This window comes from Carcharodon carcharias, chromosome 5 (genome assembly GCF_017639515.1).
Source record: "Carcharodon carcharias isolate sCarCar2 chromosome 5, sCarCar2.pri, whole genome shotgun sequence".
Taxonomy (NCBI): Eukaryota; Metazoa; Chordata; class Chondrichthyes; order Lamniformes; family Lamnidae; genus Carcharodon; species Carcharodon carcharias.
In genome coordinates, this window is record NC_054471.1 from 109,771,518 (window position 1) to 109,788,486 (window position 16,969).

Below are 16,969 nucleotides of genomic sequence, written 5' to 3' on the forward strand. Positions count from 1 at the left end.
ACCAAGAAAGAAAGAGAAAAAAGACAAAGGGAAAGCAATTAAAAAGAATCTAAAATGTTGACAACTAACCATTTACTACTTCCTGCAGAAATGAAATGCCACAGTTTAAATTGTTTGCTTCCTGGGCTAGAGAATTGAGTGGCATTGCAGGAATATAAACCTTCTCATTAAAAGGGCCTTTAAGTACCAGCCCTGATTTTCTGCAGTGAATGTAACAGATAAGTAATGTGCAAACTGCAACCATTTTGTGAAACTCGCAGGGAGTTTGAGGGCAAACTGCCATTTTTTCAAGTCTATGACAGGGAAGCAATCCAAAACCATCCAGCAATTGGTGATGATTCACACTTCAATGGGTATTTCCTAGATACGAGTTGCTGGATGGTTTATACATCTTTAATGCTGAATGCCTTTAAACCAATGGTTATTTTGGAAGCCACATCTGGGCCAGTGTATTATAACCATATTTTGGAGCTGTGTCCCAGCTAATTTTTTTAATGCTTTGATTATACAATGCTGGTTCTTATCCTACAAACAGAAAAAAAATCTCCGTTGAGCATGTGCAAAAAGTTAGTGAATATTATATCTGAGTAAGTGGAGAAAAATTAATCCCTGTTAAATGGTGTACTCAATAGTTAATTGGTTCCAGAGCTTGACAACATGTAAACTGGAAGCATGACTGCAGTCCAGACTGTGGTTGAAGATGAAAACTGCCACATGTCTGGAAACTGGAGGGGATTCATATGCAGGAGAGAATAACCTAACAGTGTGCCTGGCCAGGATATATGATAATTGTGCTTCATGTGGGCATGAGAGCAGGGTGGAGTGTTGAAATGGCAAGCGACAGGGAGGTCTGGGTAACCACCTATTTCCATTATTTATAAATGGATTTCCATCCATTGTTTTATCTCTACCTTTTAGCCTTTTTCGATTCCTTCACCCCACCCCACTCCACCCCCACTAGGGCTATCTGTACCTTGCTTGTCCTGCTTTCTACCCTTAATTAGCACATTCCTTTAAATAATATCATCACCTCCAACACATCTTTGTCCTTTTGTCTGCGACATCTTTTGGTTATCTCCACCCATCAATGGCCCTCTATACAGCTCTCTTGTCCCAACCCCCCCCCCCCCCCCCTTAAACCAGCTAATATTTCACCCCTTTTCTATTTTTCCTTAGTTCTGTTGAAGAGTCATGCGGACTCGAAATGTTAACTGTGCTCCCTTCCACAGATGCTGCCAGACCTGCTGAGTTTTTCCAGATATTTTTGTTTTTGTTTTCGATTTCCAGCATCTGCAGTTTTTTTGCTTTTATCTTGATGGGCTTGAACTCCTGTTCCTATGTTCCCCAGCAGGTAAGAGGTTTTGGCAGTGTACCTCAGCTGATAGCACTCTCACCTCTTGAGCCAGAAGATTGTGGATTCAAGCTCCCACTACAGACTTGAACAGATAATCTAACTGACAGTGGAGTGCTGCACTGTCTGAGGTGCAGTTAGAGGCCTCATCTACCTGTTAAAGTGATTTGGGGAATCCACAATTGAAAGAACAGCAAGCGCATAGGTACAAAAAGTAATCATAGCTAACGGAATATTGATCTTTATCTTCACTGGATTGGAATGCAAAGAGGTTTTGTTAGGCAAAAAATGGAGCAAAGATAGAATTAATGTGCGTTGAGGCGTAGATCAGCCATTACATTATAGAATGGCAGAAAAGACTTGAGGGGATAAATAGCCTATCGGGAGATTGATGGAGTCTCTCTGTGTAATTTCATATCTGGGAGCTGGTGAGGATGGGTTTTATTTTCCCAATACTGTACCAAAGGCATTTGTAATTGACCCAGAACTTGATGCTGGACAGGGTGTTGCAAAGTGGAGTAACAGTTTATGGGTCGCTGTTGAAAAACTGGAGTAGGGTATCATACGGATGCCTTCGCAGACAGTGTTGCCAAGGGGTCATGTGTAATTAATGATTAGCACGGAATTGAGTAGGAAGCTGTGCCCACCCTAGAGGTGGCCATGGAGTTCTGGAAGAAGAAACCAAGGGTGCATAATGAGCCAATTTTAAGAATGAAGTGACTTACATTTATATGATGCCTTTCACAGCAGTCTGTTTCAATGATGTTGATGGAGGGATAAATATTGACCCAGGACACCAGGGAGCACTCTCCTGCTTTTCTTTCAAGAGTGTGTTGGGACCTGAATGGACAGACAGGTATAAGTGGAACTGTGAGAGCTGTTCAAAGTGATTAGATGTGGGGGCAGGGCAGGTGAGCAGAAGGAAAGACAACAAGCCACAGTGGTGCAGAATATTGGTGACTTCAACCAAGGCACTGTCTGTGTTTCAATACCCAATTGGAGGATGTTGAGCATGGGGAGTTGGATGAGGTAAGCAGGAACCATGTGTCATCAATCTAAGTATGGACCTCAGAGAGAAGTTGTAGAGTGTAGGTGGGCTGGGGAAGCTGAGGATTGTTTATTTTTTTTCTTGAGTGATGTCTTTTGAATGGATTGGAAGATGGACCTTCCTTGATGATTCCATCGGCTGATTTGATTGGCAGGTGCTTTCTGCCTGCCAACTTTCTTGACACAGAATTATATTGGTAAGGAAAGCGATTTAAGGGTCAAGAAAACAATGTAATGATGAATCTGTTTGAAAACATTAGTTAGATCAGGCTATGTTTTTTCACAGATATTTTCTGTATCTGATTTACCTAAATATCCTAACCTGTCATAAATTGGTTAATGAGCCATTCTCTGTGCACTGACTTTTTAACACTGCAATTCCGATTTGTTCCTCAACAGGCTCTGAGAAAACGCAATGTGAACTTCACAGGGACAGTGTCCGGAGCAGTTTACAGCCAAGAGGACACAGGCCTGCTGGCTACTACATCCCCGATTGTGATGTTCATGGGAACTATATGCCAGTCCAGTGTCTCTCAAACCAAGAAAGCTGCTGGTGTGTGGACACAAATGGTAATGAAATTGCAGGAACTAGGACTAGCCAAGGAGTGCAACCCCCTTGTAAGTATTGGTGCTCTTGGATCAAGTTATTAAAAATAAAATAATGCAAATGATCCACTAAAATAGAGTAGAAGAGCAAGGCGGTTATGTTAAACTTGTATAAGATACTAGTTTGACCTCAGCTGGAGTATTGCGTCCAGTTCTGGCCGCTGCACTTTAGGAAAGATGTGAAGGCATTGGAGAGAGTGCAGAAAAGATTCACGAGAATGGTTCCAGGGATGAGGAACTTCTGTTATGAAGTTAGATTGGAGAAGTTGGGACTGTTTTCCTCAGAGAAAAGACGGCTGAGAGGAGATCTGATAGAGATATTGAAAATCATGAGGGTCTGGACAAAGTAGAAAGGGAGAAACTGTTCCCACTTGTGAAAGAATTGAGAATGAGAGGACACAGATTTAAAGTAATTGGCAAAGGAAGCAAAAGCAACATGAGATATGAGGAATAGCTTTTTCACAGAGCGAGTGGTTAAGGTCTGGAATACACTGCCTGAGAGTGTGGTGGAGGCAGGTTCAATCGAGACATTCAAAAGGGAATAAGACTGTTATCTGAAAAGGAGGAATGTGCAGAGTTACAAGGAGAAGGCAGGGGAATAGCACTATGCAAGTTGCTCATTTGGAAAGCTGATGCAGACATGATGAGCCAAATGGCCTCCTATGCTGTAACAGTTCTGTGATTCTGTGAAGATGACCAGTTTGAAACTGGAGACATTTGTTTGAGATGTTTTAAATATCTGAGTGATGTCGAAATTATCCCATTACAATGTTTGCTTTACACCATCAACAACTTGTGTTTGCTTAGCACCTTTAATGCGGTAAATCAGCCCAAGGTGCTTCACAGGAGACAGAGAATGAGCCAGAGCAAGTGTTGTTAGGACTGATGACCAAAAGCTGGGCCAAAGATTTTGAAGTGGGTCATAAATAAGGAGAGCAAAACAGAAAGGAGCTTAGCAAGAGAATTTTAGAACTTCACACCTGGATGGTTGAAGGCACAGCTGCTAACGAGGGATGGAGGAAGTGGGGCAAGTGCGACAGGCCAGATGAAGTGGAATTGCAGGCAAATCCCACAAAATCATTTAGCTGGTCACCTGCTGAGAGGCTTCACCAAATGGTCAAAGCGAAAGCTTAAGCATAATTGTTTTCAGATAGTTTTGGTTGATCCTGTGGAAAATAAAATTGTTTAAAACATTTACTCCTAGTTTTCTCTTGACAGCCTCATTCTTTCCAGCAGCATTGCTTGAGAGAAGTATTAGTCAGCTGGAGAGTTTGGATGCACAATCCTTAACTTGCTCATGGAGCAAATCTACCTCACCAGTAATACTCTGCAGTTCTCTTTTCCAGCTCTTATAAGGAAACTTTGGACTGACATAGAGTGTCTCTGCAGAAATACAGCCGAGGCATTTGGCTTGAGTTTGTGGCCTGCAAAGTTTCATTCCCCCCCCCCCCCCACCCCAAACCTGCCATGTTTACAAAAGAGATGGTATTTCTGGAATTTGCCATCCATTACAGTAAAGTGCTTGTAAAAAAAGGTTATTCATGGCACAGCTAATTGAGATGTGAATTTTTAATACATATAAGGCAGCAAGTTCCATAAATAAAATCATCACCTTGTTAACCTGTTTGGCTGCAAGTTGATGACTATTTTTGGTCATTTGAAAATCATTTTTGAAAAAAAACTTGAAACTAGTCTAATCTGGCAAGCAGCCTCAGGAGAGACAAGTTCTTAAACATTCCTGTAGATGTGGGCTGTCCGTGATTTTAAAATGCTCTTGACTACAATAATTTACTTTCCTAAGGAGGACTTCCCAAATTCAGCAATCAGAATCCCAGCTGCATGGAGAGTTTAAACCTAATAGCACTCTCTTGTCTCAAACTTGCACTTAAATTGAAAATAACACCAGTCTTTGATTGGAGATTAGCTCATGTCCTTCTGGTATTTGTACTCATTCCCTGTTGTATGATGTGGAATCATGTGGAGGGCAGGGAATATAACAGTCACGTTAGCCAAGATAATGAAATGTATGAACTGCTAAATTCCCAAATGTAGTCGAATCTATTGAAGAACCATTAGGGTAAAGATTCGAGCCACGGAGCAATGTAAAGATTTGTAAGAGAACATCAACTTGTTGAGAGTTATTCTCGGTCGCTGTGAACTGAATTTTTCAGTTGTATCACAGCCTTGTTAACAGCCCCTACCCCATGGCCATCTCTCTGAAAAACCGGTCCTTGCCCTCTGTAAGCTTTAGCCTATCCAAAACTCTGCTACCCTTATGCTAACTCTCACCAAGTCCCATTTTCTCATCATCATCTGTGCTTGCTGACTGACCTATATTGGTTCCCAGTTTGGAAACGCCTCGATTTTAAGATTATCATCCTTGTTTTCAAATCACTATGTGGCTTTGCCCCTTCCCCAACACTGTATTCTCCTCCAGTCTTATAATCCTCTGAGATAACTGTACTACTTCAATTCTGACATCTTTCGTTTCTCCAAATTTAATCGCCCCACCATTGGCAGCCATGTCTTCAATTGCCTAGGCACAAAGCTCTGGAATTCCATCCCTAAACCCCTCCACCTTTTTCCTTCTTTAAAACCTATCCCCATGACCAAGCTTTTGATTGCCTCTCCTAATATCTCTCTATGTGACTCAGTGTCAAATTCCAAATTCTTGGCTGATGATAATCTTGTGAAGAGCCTTGGAATATTTTACAATGGTAAAAAAAAGCGCTATATAGATGAAAATTATTGTAGTTTCTCTTTCAATTCTCTCTTCACTTTCTTTGCTTTTGGGCAGCAGCTATTCAGGGCCTTGCCATTTGCACCTCCTCTAGACACATCTTTTGATTCTTATCCTTCTCCCATTATCATTCCCTTTGGCTTTGCACCATGAAACCTTTTGCCATTTAATCTTTCCTGTCCTCCACCTTATCACACGCTCCCCACTTTCACTTTCTCAAAACATATTACATTTCTAATTTTTTCTGAGTTCTGATGAAAATTATCAACCCGAAATGTTAGTTCTGTTTCTTTCTCCACCAATCTGCCAGACCTATTGAGTATTTCCACTCCTTTTCTGTTTCCTTTATAGATTTCCAGATTTCTTTTTCACTTTTGTGTTATTGTAACAAATATGTTCCCACTCTTTAATCTGTGGTTCATTTTACTGTCTTTGCCTTGTATATGTTTAGTAACATTAAAAGCATTTTGGTGCTTTTGATTTAAGATTTGAATGGAGATCTTACATAGAATTTGCAGCATAGAAGCAGACCATTCAGCCCAACTGGTCCCTGCCATTGGTTATACTCTACACAAAGCTTCCTTCCAAACTTCTTCATCTACACACCTTCAAAAATGAACCTTCTATTCCCTTCTCCATCATGTGCTTTACTAGTTTCCCCTTAAAGGTAGGATTTCCTCTTATGCTCTTTGTTTCAACTTCTCCAGGTGGTAGTGAGTTCCACACCCTGAACAGCCTCCGGGTAAAGAAGTTTTCCCTATTGGATTAATGAGTGCCTGTCTTATATTTATGATCCCTAGTTCTGGCTCCCCTTACAAGGGAAACATCTTGCTTATGTCTACCCTATCAAATTACTTCAAAAATTTAAAGATTTTTATTAGGCCACTCCTCAGCCTTCTTTTGGAGAAAAGAACCCCAGTCCGTTCAGTCTTTTCTAAAAGTTGTTGCATATCAACTCTGGTATCATCCTTACAAATCTTTTTTTCACTTTTTCCGGAATCTCAATATTCTTTTTGAAATATGCAAACCAGAACTATGCATAGTATTCTAAGAGCCCTCAGTTCTCTAAGCAGGGTCTTGCCAAGGTTCTGTATAAACTCAACATAATTACCTTGCTTTTCAATTCAATTTGGCTGGAAAAGAGCCTCAGACTGCAGTTTTTGAAATGGCCTTGGTACACCTTTGTTGCTACTCTTAATGGTTTGTGTTGCTGTACCCAGATCCTTTTCTTTGGAAATGGGATAGAGCAATGAAGACTAACTGAAGGGGTTAACTTGAGCACGGCCCCGAATATAAGTGTTTGTTTAAATGGTGTGATGCAGTGCTGTCTAAACATGACCATCTGGTTTTCTTCCCTGTTCTGACAGGCCTTGAGACAGTCACTCCTACTGTTATAGTTGGGCCCACGACTAGACCAGATGTCATTCCATTGCCCCCAGGCACACACCTCCTCTATGCGCAAAGTGGAAAAATAGATCACATCCCAGTGGAGGGTCCCAGCCTGAAGAAAAATGAAGCAAAGACTTTACTTCATGTTCCAGTAAGCAGTGTTCCAAAAGTACAGTTCATCAAAACAAAAATTATTCAATAAATGCAATGTAACAACAGATCATTTTCTGATAGTCTGTGCAAATTTTCAAGAGCTTTGCTTTAAACATACCAGGGATCTAACTTACATGAAGATGCCATCTTGTGATTAATCTGTTATTAAAGCATTCAAGTACCAAGCTTAGTAATAGATTAAGTAGCGTTATTTTAGACTATAATCTAGGCACCCTCAGCGCCAGCCAAGTCCTAAGGGAATGTTAAACTGTCAGATGTGACAACTTTCAGGTGAGTCGATAAACTGAGGCCCTCTTAGGTGGACACAACAGATTCTATAGCATAACAAAAGAAGCAGGGAAGCTATCCCTGGTGTGACAGCCAGTACTTATTCTTTAACCAACATTTTTTTCTAAAATGATATGGTCATTATCAAGGCATCCAGGAGGGCATTAGGTGATTATTTCTATTCAAATAATGTGCAGGGTTACAGGGGAAAGGCAGACAAATGGCAATAAGTCATAATGCTCGTTCATTAGCTAGTGCAGACACAATGGGCAAAATGGCTTCCTTCTGTACCGTAACAATTCTGTGATTGTGATTATTTCATTGCTGTTTGTGAGATCATGCTGTGTGCAAATTGGCTCTCTGTGCTTCTTGCATTGCAACAGTGGCTGTACTTAAAAAAAAAATTACTTAATTGACTGGAAGTGCTTTGGATCATCCCAAGGTCATGAAAGGTGGTATTGAAAGAAAGTTTGTTCTTTTCTGTATAAACACTCGCTTGGTAGTGCAGAACATGAACATTACTGAAAAGAGAGACATGCTGCCGAAACTTTCCACTCATCAGGACAAACACAAGGATGCCAAATTTCAAAATATCACAATTTATACTACAGGAGAAAAGGGGGTTAATTGGTTGGCAAGGGGACTCTCATTGGCCGAGGTGTTGCCATGAGCAAAACAATGGTGAACTCCAGTCTGCCCAAGCTCCTGGGTAATTAAAAAAAAAGTACACAGGCTCCCTGTTGTCTGGAAAGAAAAGGAATATGTTCAAGCCTTGTGCCTTTTTTGCATTACCCAGGAGCTTGGGGAGCCTATAGTTCCTCATTGCTTATAGGACCCTGAGGGGATGTGAGGGTGGATGTTGAGATGGATGTTTCCCCTTGTGGGAGAGACGAGAACTAGGGGACACAGTTTAAAAATAAGGGGTCTCCCATTTATGATGGAGATGAGAATTTCTTCTCTGAGGGTCATTAGCCTGCGGAATTTTCTTCTCTGGAGAGCAGTGGAGGCTGGGTCATTGAATATTTCTAAGATTGAGTTAGATAGATAGATTCTTGATTGACGAGGGAGTTAAAGGGGTAGACAGGAAAGTAGAAACCACAGTCAGATCAGCCATGATCTTATGAAATGGTGGAGCAGGCTCATGGAAATTTTTATGTTCAAGACATATGTTAAACTGAACCCACTTGATTTGAATCTTAACATGGATCAATGTCTGGTTTTAAAAAAAAATCCACCTTTTGGAGGGTGGCAGGAACTCAGAAGCCATTTTTATGGGGATTAATTGCAGACAACTGGAATAGCAGCATTGACTACATTACTATCCGAGCAAAGACTTCTGGTGCCCCAAGGGTGTAATTTTCATTGTATCCAGTGAGTTCTGCAATATGTTATCAGTCTCCACCTACCTGAGCAGATTTTAGTGCTGCCCAATGACTAAATGAGAATGGGAAGACAGCTGGTCTTAGCTAGACCCTGCAGTGTGCTCCAAGGCACTGAGTTAAATCTAGTCCTGCCCTGTCTCTGCTCTCACCCCATGCCCCAACTCCCTCATTGGCTGAGCATCCTGAGGTCAGCAGCTGTTTAATATCGCTCCTTGACTGTCCTCTTCTGCAGCCCTTCCACCTCCCCCTCTCACACACCCTGCCATGAAAATCACAAGAGGCACAGGGCATTCAAACATGTATGTTCTTTTTTGTGCATTTTGTACTAATGGGTATCAACCATAAATGAGAACAATTTTTTATCACTGATTTCTCTATTGAAAGAAAGAATGAGAGATGCAATGTAAACTATATGCTACAATTTTACAGGGGCTGCAGAGCAGAGTGACCAGGGTAGTGTGTATGGACACACATCTTTTGAAGGTAGCAGGACAAGTTGATGAAGCTGTTTATACAAAAAAATAACTACAGCATTCCAGGCTTCATAAATAGAGGCATAAAGTACAAAAGTGAGCAAGTTGTGCTAAACCTTTGTAATTCACATGCTAGGCCTCAGCTGGAGTATTGTGTCCAATTTTCAAGCACAAGGATGTGGGTGAACAGAACTTGGTGCAAGTTAGGATATTTTACGGAATACGGCCACTTTATAAAGAATGGACCATAGAATGCAGAGCAGAAGGAGGCCATTTTCTCCTTGTGTCTGTGCCGGCTCTCTGCAAGAGTAATTCACTGAGTGCCACTCCCCTGCCCTTTTGCCATAGCCCATTCCTTTTTTGAAAGCCACAATTGAGTTTGCCACCATCATGCAGTCAGGCAGTGCATTTTAGACTCTAACCACTCGCTGTGTAAAAAAAAAAAAGTTTTTCCTCACATCACCTCTGATTCTTTTGCCAATCACCTTAAATCAGTGTCCTCTGGTTCTCAACCTTTCCACCATTGGGAACAGCTTCTTTCTATCTACTCTGCCTAGACCCCTCACGATTTTGAAAGCCTTTATCAAATCTTTTCTAAGCTTTCTCTTTTCTAAGGAGAACAGCCCCAGCTTCACAATCTATCCACACAATAGAAATCCCTCATCCCTGCAACCATTCTCATAGATCTTTTGTGCACCTTCTCCAATGCCATCACATCCCCCTTAATATGGTGCTCTGAATTGGACATGATACTCTATAAAAACATGAAATGTGATCAGAAGTAGGCCATTCGGCCCTTTGAGCCTGCTCTGCCATTCAATAAGATCATGGCTGATCTGTTTGTGTTTCGAATTCCTCATTCCCATCTACCCCGGATAATCTTTGATTCCCTTGCCTAAAAAGTATCTATCTACCTCCGCCTTAAAAATATTCAATGACCCTGCCTCCACCACCTTCTGAGGCAGAGAGTTCCAAAGTCATATAACCCTCTGAAAGAGAGAATTTTTCCTCATCTCTGTCTTAAAAGGGCAACCCCTAATTTTAAAACAGTGCTTTGGACTCTGGACTCACACACAAAAGGAAACATCCTTTCCACGACCACCTTGTCAAGACTGTTCAGGATCTTGTGCACTTCAATTAAATCATCCCTCACTCTTCTAAACTCCAGTGGAAAGAAGCTCAGTCTGTCCAACCTTTCATCATTAGACAACCTGCTCATTCCAGGTATCAATCTAGTAAACCTCCTCTGAACTGTCTCCAACGCAGTTACATCCTTCCTTAAATAAGGAGACCATAACTTCAAACAATATTCGAAATGCAATCTCACTAACGCTCTGTATAACTGAAGCATACATCCTTCCTCTTATGTTCAATTCCAGTTGAAACTGAACCAATGTTTTATGAACATTTGCCATAACTACCTTTCATACTCTACATATGTATGTATAAAGCCCAGGATTCTGTATGCCTTTTTAAAAGCTTTGTCAATCTGCCCTGACACCTTCAGTGATTTTCTGCGCATGTATCCCTAGACCTCTCTGCTCCTGCACCTCTTTTAGAATTATATTCTTTATTTTATATTGCCTTTTCTCATTCTTCCTATCAAAATGAATCACGTTACATTTTCGTGTTAAATTTAATCTGCCATGTGTCTGCACATTCCGCCAGCCTATCTATGTCCGCTTTAAGTCCATCACTATCCTCCTCCTCGATTCACAATATTTTCAAGTTTATGTCATAAAATTTTTCAAAATATTTTCACAACTTGTGCCAACTGAAATCTCAAATTTGCTCCTGATCATTATTCCTTTGGAGGGAGTGTAGGTGGGTGGGTGGGTGGAGAATGTGGTTGAAGTTCCCCTATTCTCCAATCAAGTAGAAATTACTGAACTGATGAAAAACTGTCCCTTTATGCTATTTGTAAAAACGCTTGAAAGTGTTGTACCTTTTGAACGGTTTAATCTTGGAACAAACCTGACCATGTGTTTTGTCAGCATCTAGAGGAAGCAAAAAATCCTGAACAGCCTCACTGTTGGTGGAAAACTAATTTTATACATGGGATGTCAAATTTCTTCATTATGATAAAAAAATAAATCACATTTTAATTTTTCATGTTTAAGAAGTTTGATACTTCAGCCTCTACCTTAATGTCATGTGCCCATATCATTTATTTCAGTCTCTTTAAAATTTTTAGTTGAACGTGATGAACTCAATGCACATTACTTCCTGATTTGCTGTCTTTGAGAATACTTCACAGTGATTGGCTATTACCCTGCTTGATGATATCATGGTTGCTGGATGCCTGGAAGCCCCCTTGATGTGGTGCCAGGTTCAGACTGAGGTCAGTAAAGGGGCAATCTACATCATTGAGACTGCTAGAGCTTTTAGTTAGCTTTTGTTGAGGTTGGTGGTGAGTACTTTTGCTTCATTGCTGGCCACGAAATCTGGGCTGTTGTTATCTCTGCCAGCTTTGTTCAAAAGAAAATATTTTAAACCTGGAGAGGTTGTGCCAATGGGACACATTGTCACCCAGCAGTAGAAACTCCTCCCTCCACAAAATTGCAGATCACAGTAACAGCTATCATTATAAAAATGACTTTGGTACTTCTGGAGGTTTTATATGACATAGGTAAGATTTTTAAAAATCTCACCCTTGTTTTCAAGTCCTTCCTTGACCTCCTACCCGCACAACCCCCCCGACCTTATTTTGGTAATTTCTTCTAGCCCTGCAACCCTCAGAGAACACAACATCCTTCCAATTCTGGCATCTTGAACATTCCCAACTTTCATCAATCCGCCATTGGTGGCTGTGCCATCAGCTGCCTTGGCCCTAAACCCTGGAATTTCCTCCTAAGCCTCTGCCTTTCTACCTCTTCTCCTTTAACCCTTCCAAAACCCACCTCTCAGACCAATCTTTTGGTCACCTGCCCTAATAGCTCATTATTTGACTTGGTGTCAAATTTTTTTCTGAAACATTATGAAATGCCTTGAGACATTTTACATTATAGGTGCTGTGTATATTCAAGTTTTCATTGATCCATTGGGGCTGCACTGCTGCAACGACTTGGTTGTATTTGTAAGCTGAAGTCCAGTCCACAGTAATAATGATAGAAGCAGGATGTTGCACTTTTCTTGGCATGGACTGAACATTCACAGATGGAGTTTTTCAGCAGGAAGCTTTATTTTTATTTATTCATAATATGGGTACAAGGGGAAAGCAAGATTTGTGTTCACATAGTGCGTTTCACAGCCTCAGGACCTTCTGAAGCACTTTACAGCCAATTAGGTCTTTCTGAAGTGCAGTAACTGTTGCAATATAAGGAACACAGCTGCCAATTTCCACAATGCAAGCTCCCGCAAACAGCAATGTGATATTAACCAGATAATCTAGTTTTGTGATGTTGATAAAGGCATAAATATTGCCCAGGGCACCAGGGATAACTCTTATGCTCTTTTCGAAATAGTGCCTTGAGACCTTTCACACCTACCTGTTAAGACAGGCGGGTCTCGTTTTAACATCTCATCCAAAAGACGGCACCTGTAGCAATACACTTACCACTCAGCACTGCATTGGTGTGTCAGCTGAGATTTTTGTGTTCAAGTCCTGCGGTGGATCTTGAACCCATGACCTTCTGAGTCAGGCTAGCTATTACCAACTAAGCCACAGCTGACGAAAGGTAGAGAAGCTGGACTTGTGCAGTGTATTAATCTGTCTAGCAGCAGCTCAGAGTTCCTGTGCCTGAGCCAATTTTTATTTAGCATGGGAACGTTCACATCTGGGAGTGAACTTGGAACAAAGTTTAATCTTGGAACAAATCTGACCATGACGTAGATGTTTTGTCAGCATCTGGAGGAAGCTACCACAGTCTATAAAGGCACTATTGGAATGCAGAACTGCGTGTTTGGCAAAAACAGTTGTGTCCACACAGACCATATGCAGCTCTGGGTCTTGGCAGCCCAGTCCCCAAAGGTCCAGCCCCCAGCTTATTCTCATGTTCCTCGTTGACTTATTTGTCCTGTTTGAAAATAATTGGCCTTGGATTTGTAAGATCTGTTAGTGCCAACAACCTGAGAGAGATGCAATTTAATGGAACGTGGAGTTAGCACTATTTCACTCCCAAAGCTCCTTGAAGACATATCTCTTGGATACTATTGCTGTAAGAGAATGATAATCATTTCAATAGCGCCTTGTCTGTCACCACTAAACTATTTTGCGTGTGTTTTCTTTCGCTTTCTTTCGTCAAGGATTTGGTCTTGGTTTAACTTGGTGTTTTCCTGCTGATAGGATAAGGTGGTCATTGGTGTTGCATACGACTGTGTGGACAAGATGGTATACTGGACTGACATTGCTGGACGCACCATCAGCCGAGCTAGCCTTCAAGGAGGAGAACCCTCAACTATCATCGGAGTAGGTTGGTATGAAACTGGGGAACAGCAGAGAATAAATTCTTACCTTGGCCCTCCTTTTTTTAAACTAAGCCTGATTTTTGTCTGTAGGTGTGATCCCAATTCTCACAATTATTTTGTGTACAGTTAGTTGGTATTGCATGTCCTTTCGTGTCATCAGAGCTCAGTTGGTAGCACTCCCATTGCTGACAAAAAGTTGTGGATTCATGTGGGACCCACTCCAGAGACTTGAGTACATAATTTAAAGCAGCACCGCCAGTGTAGTGTTGACCAAGTACTGTATTGTCAGAGGTGCTGTCTTTGAGCTGAGACATTAAACTTAGGCCCTGTCTCCCCCATTAAGTGGAGAGAAAAGATCCCATGCCAGGATTTGGAAGAAGAGTAGGGGAGACCTCTCTCTTATCCCAGCCAGTATTTATCCTGAATCAGCTTCAGTGAAATAGATCATTTGGCTATTAGCTCATTGCTGTTTATGGGACATTGCTGTGCATAACCATGTTTCTGAAATCATAATAGCAACTGCACTTCAAAAACTTGTTCACTGGCTGTAAAGTGCTTTGGCATGCCTGAGGTCACAAAAATCCTGTATAAATGCAAATTAATTCTTTTCTTTTCCATTGTACCAAAACTTTTAACATCCACTAAATTGATTTAGAAGTTTATTATTGAAGAAATTTCAAAAGGCTAAGTTTCCAGATGATACAAAGATAGGTGGAGGGACAGGTGGTATTGAGGAGGCGGGGAGGCTGCAGAAGGATTTGGACAGGTTAGGAGAATGGGCAAAGAAGTGGAAGATGGAATACAACGTGGGGAAGTGTGAGGTCATGCACTTTGGTAGGAAGAATAGAGGCATAGACTATGTTCTAAATGGAGAGAGAATTCAGAAATCTGAAGTGCAAAGGGACTTGGGAATCCTAGTCCAGGATTCTCTTAAGGTTAACTTGCAGGTTGAGTCGGTGGTTAGGAAGGCAAATGCAATGTTGGCATTTATTTCGAGACGACTGAAATATAAAAGCAGGGATGTGCTGCTGAGGCTTTATAAGGCTCTGGTCAGACCACATTTAGAATATTGTGAGCAATTTTGGGCCCCGTATCTCAGGAAGGATATGCTGGTCCTGGAAAGGGTCCAGAGGAGGCTCAGGAGAACGATCCCAGGAATGAAAGGCTTACCATATGGGGAACGTTTGAGGACTCTGGGTCTATACTTGATGGAGTTTAGAAGGATGAGGGGGGATCTGATTGAAACTTACAGAATACTGAAAGGCCTGGATAGAGTGGACGTGGGGAAGATGTTTCCATTAGTAGGAGAGACTAGGACCCGAGGGCACAGCCTCAGAATAAAGGGAAGACCTTTTAGAACATAGATGAGCAGAAACTTCTTTAGCCAGAGAGTGGTGAATCTATGGAATTCATTGCCACAGAAGGCTGTGGAGGCCAGGTCATTGAGTGTATTTAAGACTGAGATAGATATGTTCTTGATTGGTAAGGGGATCAAAGCTTATGGGGAGAAGGCGGGAGGATGGGGTTGAGAAACTTATCAGCCATGATTGAATGGCGGAGCAGATTCGATAGGCCGAATGGCCTAATTTCTGCTCCTATGTCTTATGGTCTAAACTTATGGTCCAGAGTTTAGTCAAGTGGCTAGGGCCCCAGTGACAGGCCTGAAGGCTGGAGCAACTCCCGCCTCAGCCATTTATGGGAGCTCAACTGCGCTTTTCAGCTGTCCAGTGACTGATTAGTTACTGACTGGTCTCCGGTCCCTCTAAAGGATAGGTGCCTGCCCTCGAGTGCTGCCGACCAATGGGAGGGCTGTCAGCTCTTCAATCTCAACAGCACCACCAGGAGCAATGGCCACTGCTGGGACTGCATGTGGCAGAAAGCATGCTATGGGAGCAGGCTGCCCTCTGAACCAAATAGTGGGGCCTGGGGTTGCCGAAGTCAGTCAGGCAGGCAGGCCTGGGCAGGGTGTGGAGGTGGGTGGGGGGCAGTGGTAAGGGCAGGGGGAAGTTGCAACAAGGATGGCCATTGCCACCAGAGAGCTCTGTTCCCCGGGAGGCCCCACCCCTGAGCACACAGGCAAGCCACCAGGCGGTCTCCCCACATGGAGGCAGCATTCCTACCCCCCACCGCTAGTAAAATACCAGCAGCGGTGAGAAGAGACCCTTAATTGGTCACTTATGTGGCTCAATGGCCTGTGGGTGTGAGGGCCAACCTCTGCCTTCCCCACTGCTGGCAGAATGTTGTGACAGCAGAAGTCAATGGACACTGTACCACCTGCCCGCCTCCTGCCGTTTTATGGCTCCCCCCCACCCCACCCCAGCTTCCCAGCCCACTACTAGGGGGCTGATAAAATCCAACCCATGGTATTACTTAGTAGTCTGAGATATCAAACAACAAATTTTGCTTCATTTAAAAGAATCGAGTTAAGGATATTGGGCGGTATCGCCCCAGATTTGCACTAAGTGCAGTAGCGGGCGGGGAAAATGACATTTTACCCTCTGGCCACAATGGCAGCTTCTCACGCCATATCATCCTAAACCCGCCGTATTAATTATGCATTCCCGGCAGGCGGGCATCACCTCACCGCTTCATCAAGCCAGGCGTCACGTTTAAAGTGCAGCCACGTGGACACATCTCAGTGCCTCCAGCCGGGACTGCTGCAAAGAAGACAGAATGGCCCTGAAAGACAAAAAGACTGCAGCTCCCGGTTTAGTGATGAGTCCCTGAAGTGCCTTTTGGACATCGTGGAGTCCCGCCAGGATGTCCCCTGGCCACAGGATGGGCAGCGGCATCACCAATCCAGCTTGGGAAGCAATGGCAGCGGTGGTCAGCGCCAATGCTCTGCAAAAGAGGACAGTCACCCTGTGTCGCAAGGGGATGAATGATGTCCTCCATTCCGCCAGGGTAAGTCACTCTTCTCATCACTCTCAACTCAGACACACACAAACCCATCACACCCACAGGGATCTCACTCACTGCCGGTTCAAGGAATGTCACCATTCACACACACTCACACACGTTCATTGTCCTCATCCCATCCATGGGGCCACTCATCACCCACATGTGCCAGGCATGCTTAACATCTGGCCTGGCAAGCATCCTGCTTACACTCCATCTCTATTCATGCAGGGCA

At 42.7% G+C, this 16,969-nt stretch overlaps 1 protein-coding gene across 1 annotated transcript in view; it reads left to right on the forward strand.

Moving 5' to 3' along the window:
* nid1a (nidogen 1a) overlaps window positions 1–16,969 on the forward strand; it is a 107,394-nt gene that overhangs the window by 67,759 nt on the left and 22,666 nt on the right. Inside the window, exons 13-15 of the mRNA XM_041188060.1 lie at window positions 2,798–3,016; window positions 7,112–7,284; window positions 13,715–13,841. Coding sequence (XP_041043994.1) covers window positions 2,798–3,016; window positions 7,112–7,284; window positions 13,715–13,841 — 519 coding nt within the window. The remainder of the gene's footprint in view (window positions 1–2,797; window positions 3,017–7,111; window positions 7,285–13,714; window positions 13,842–16,969) is intronic.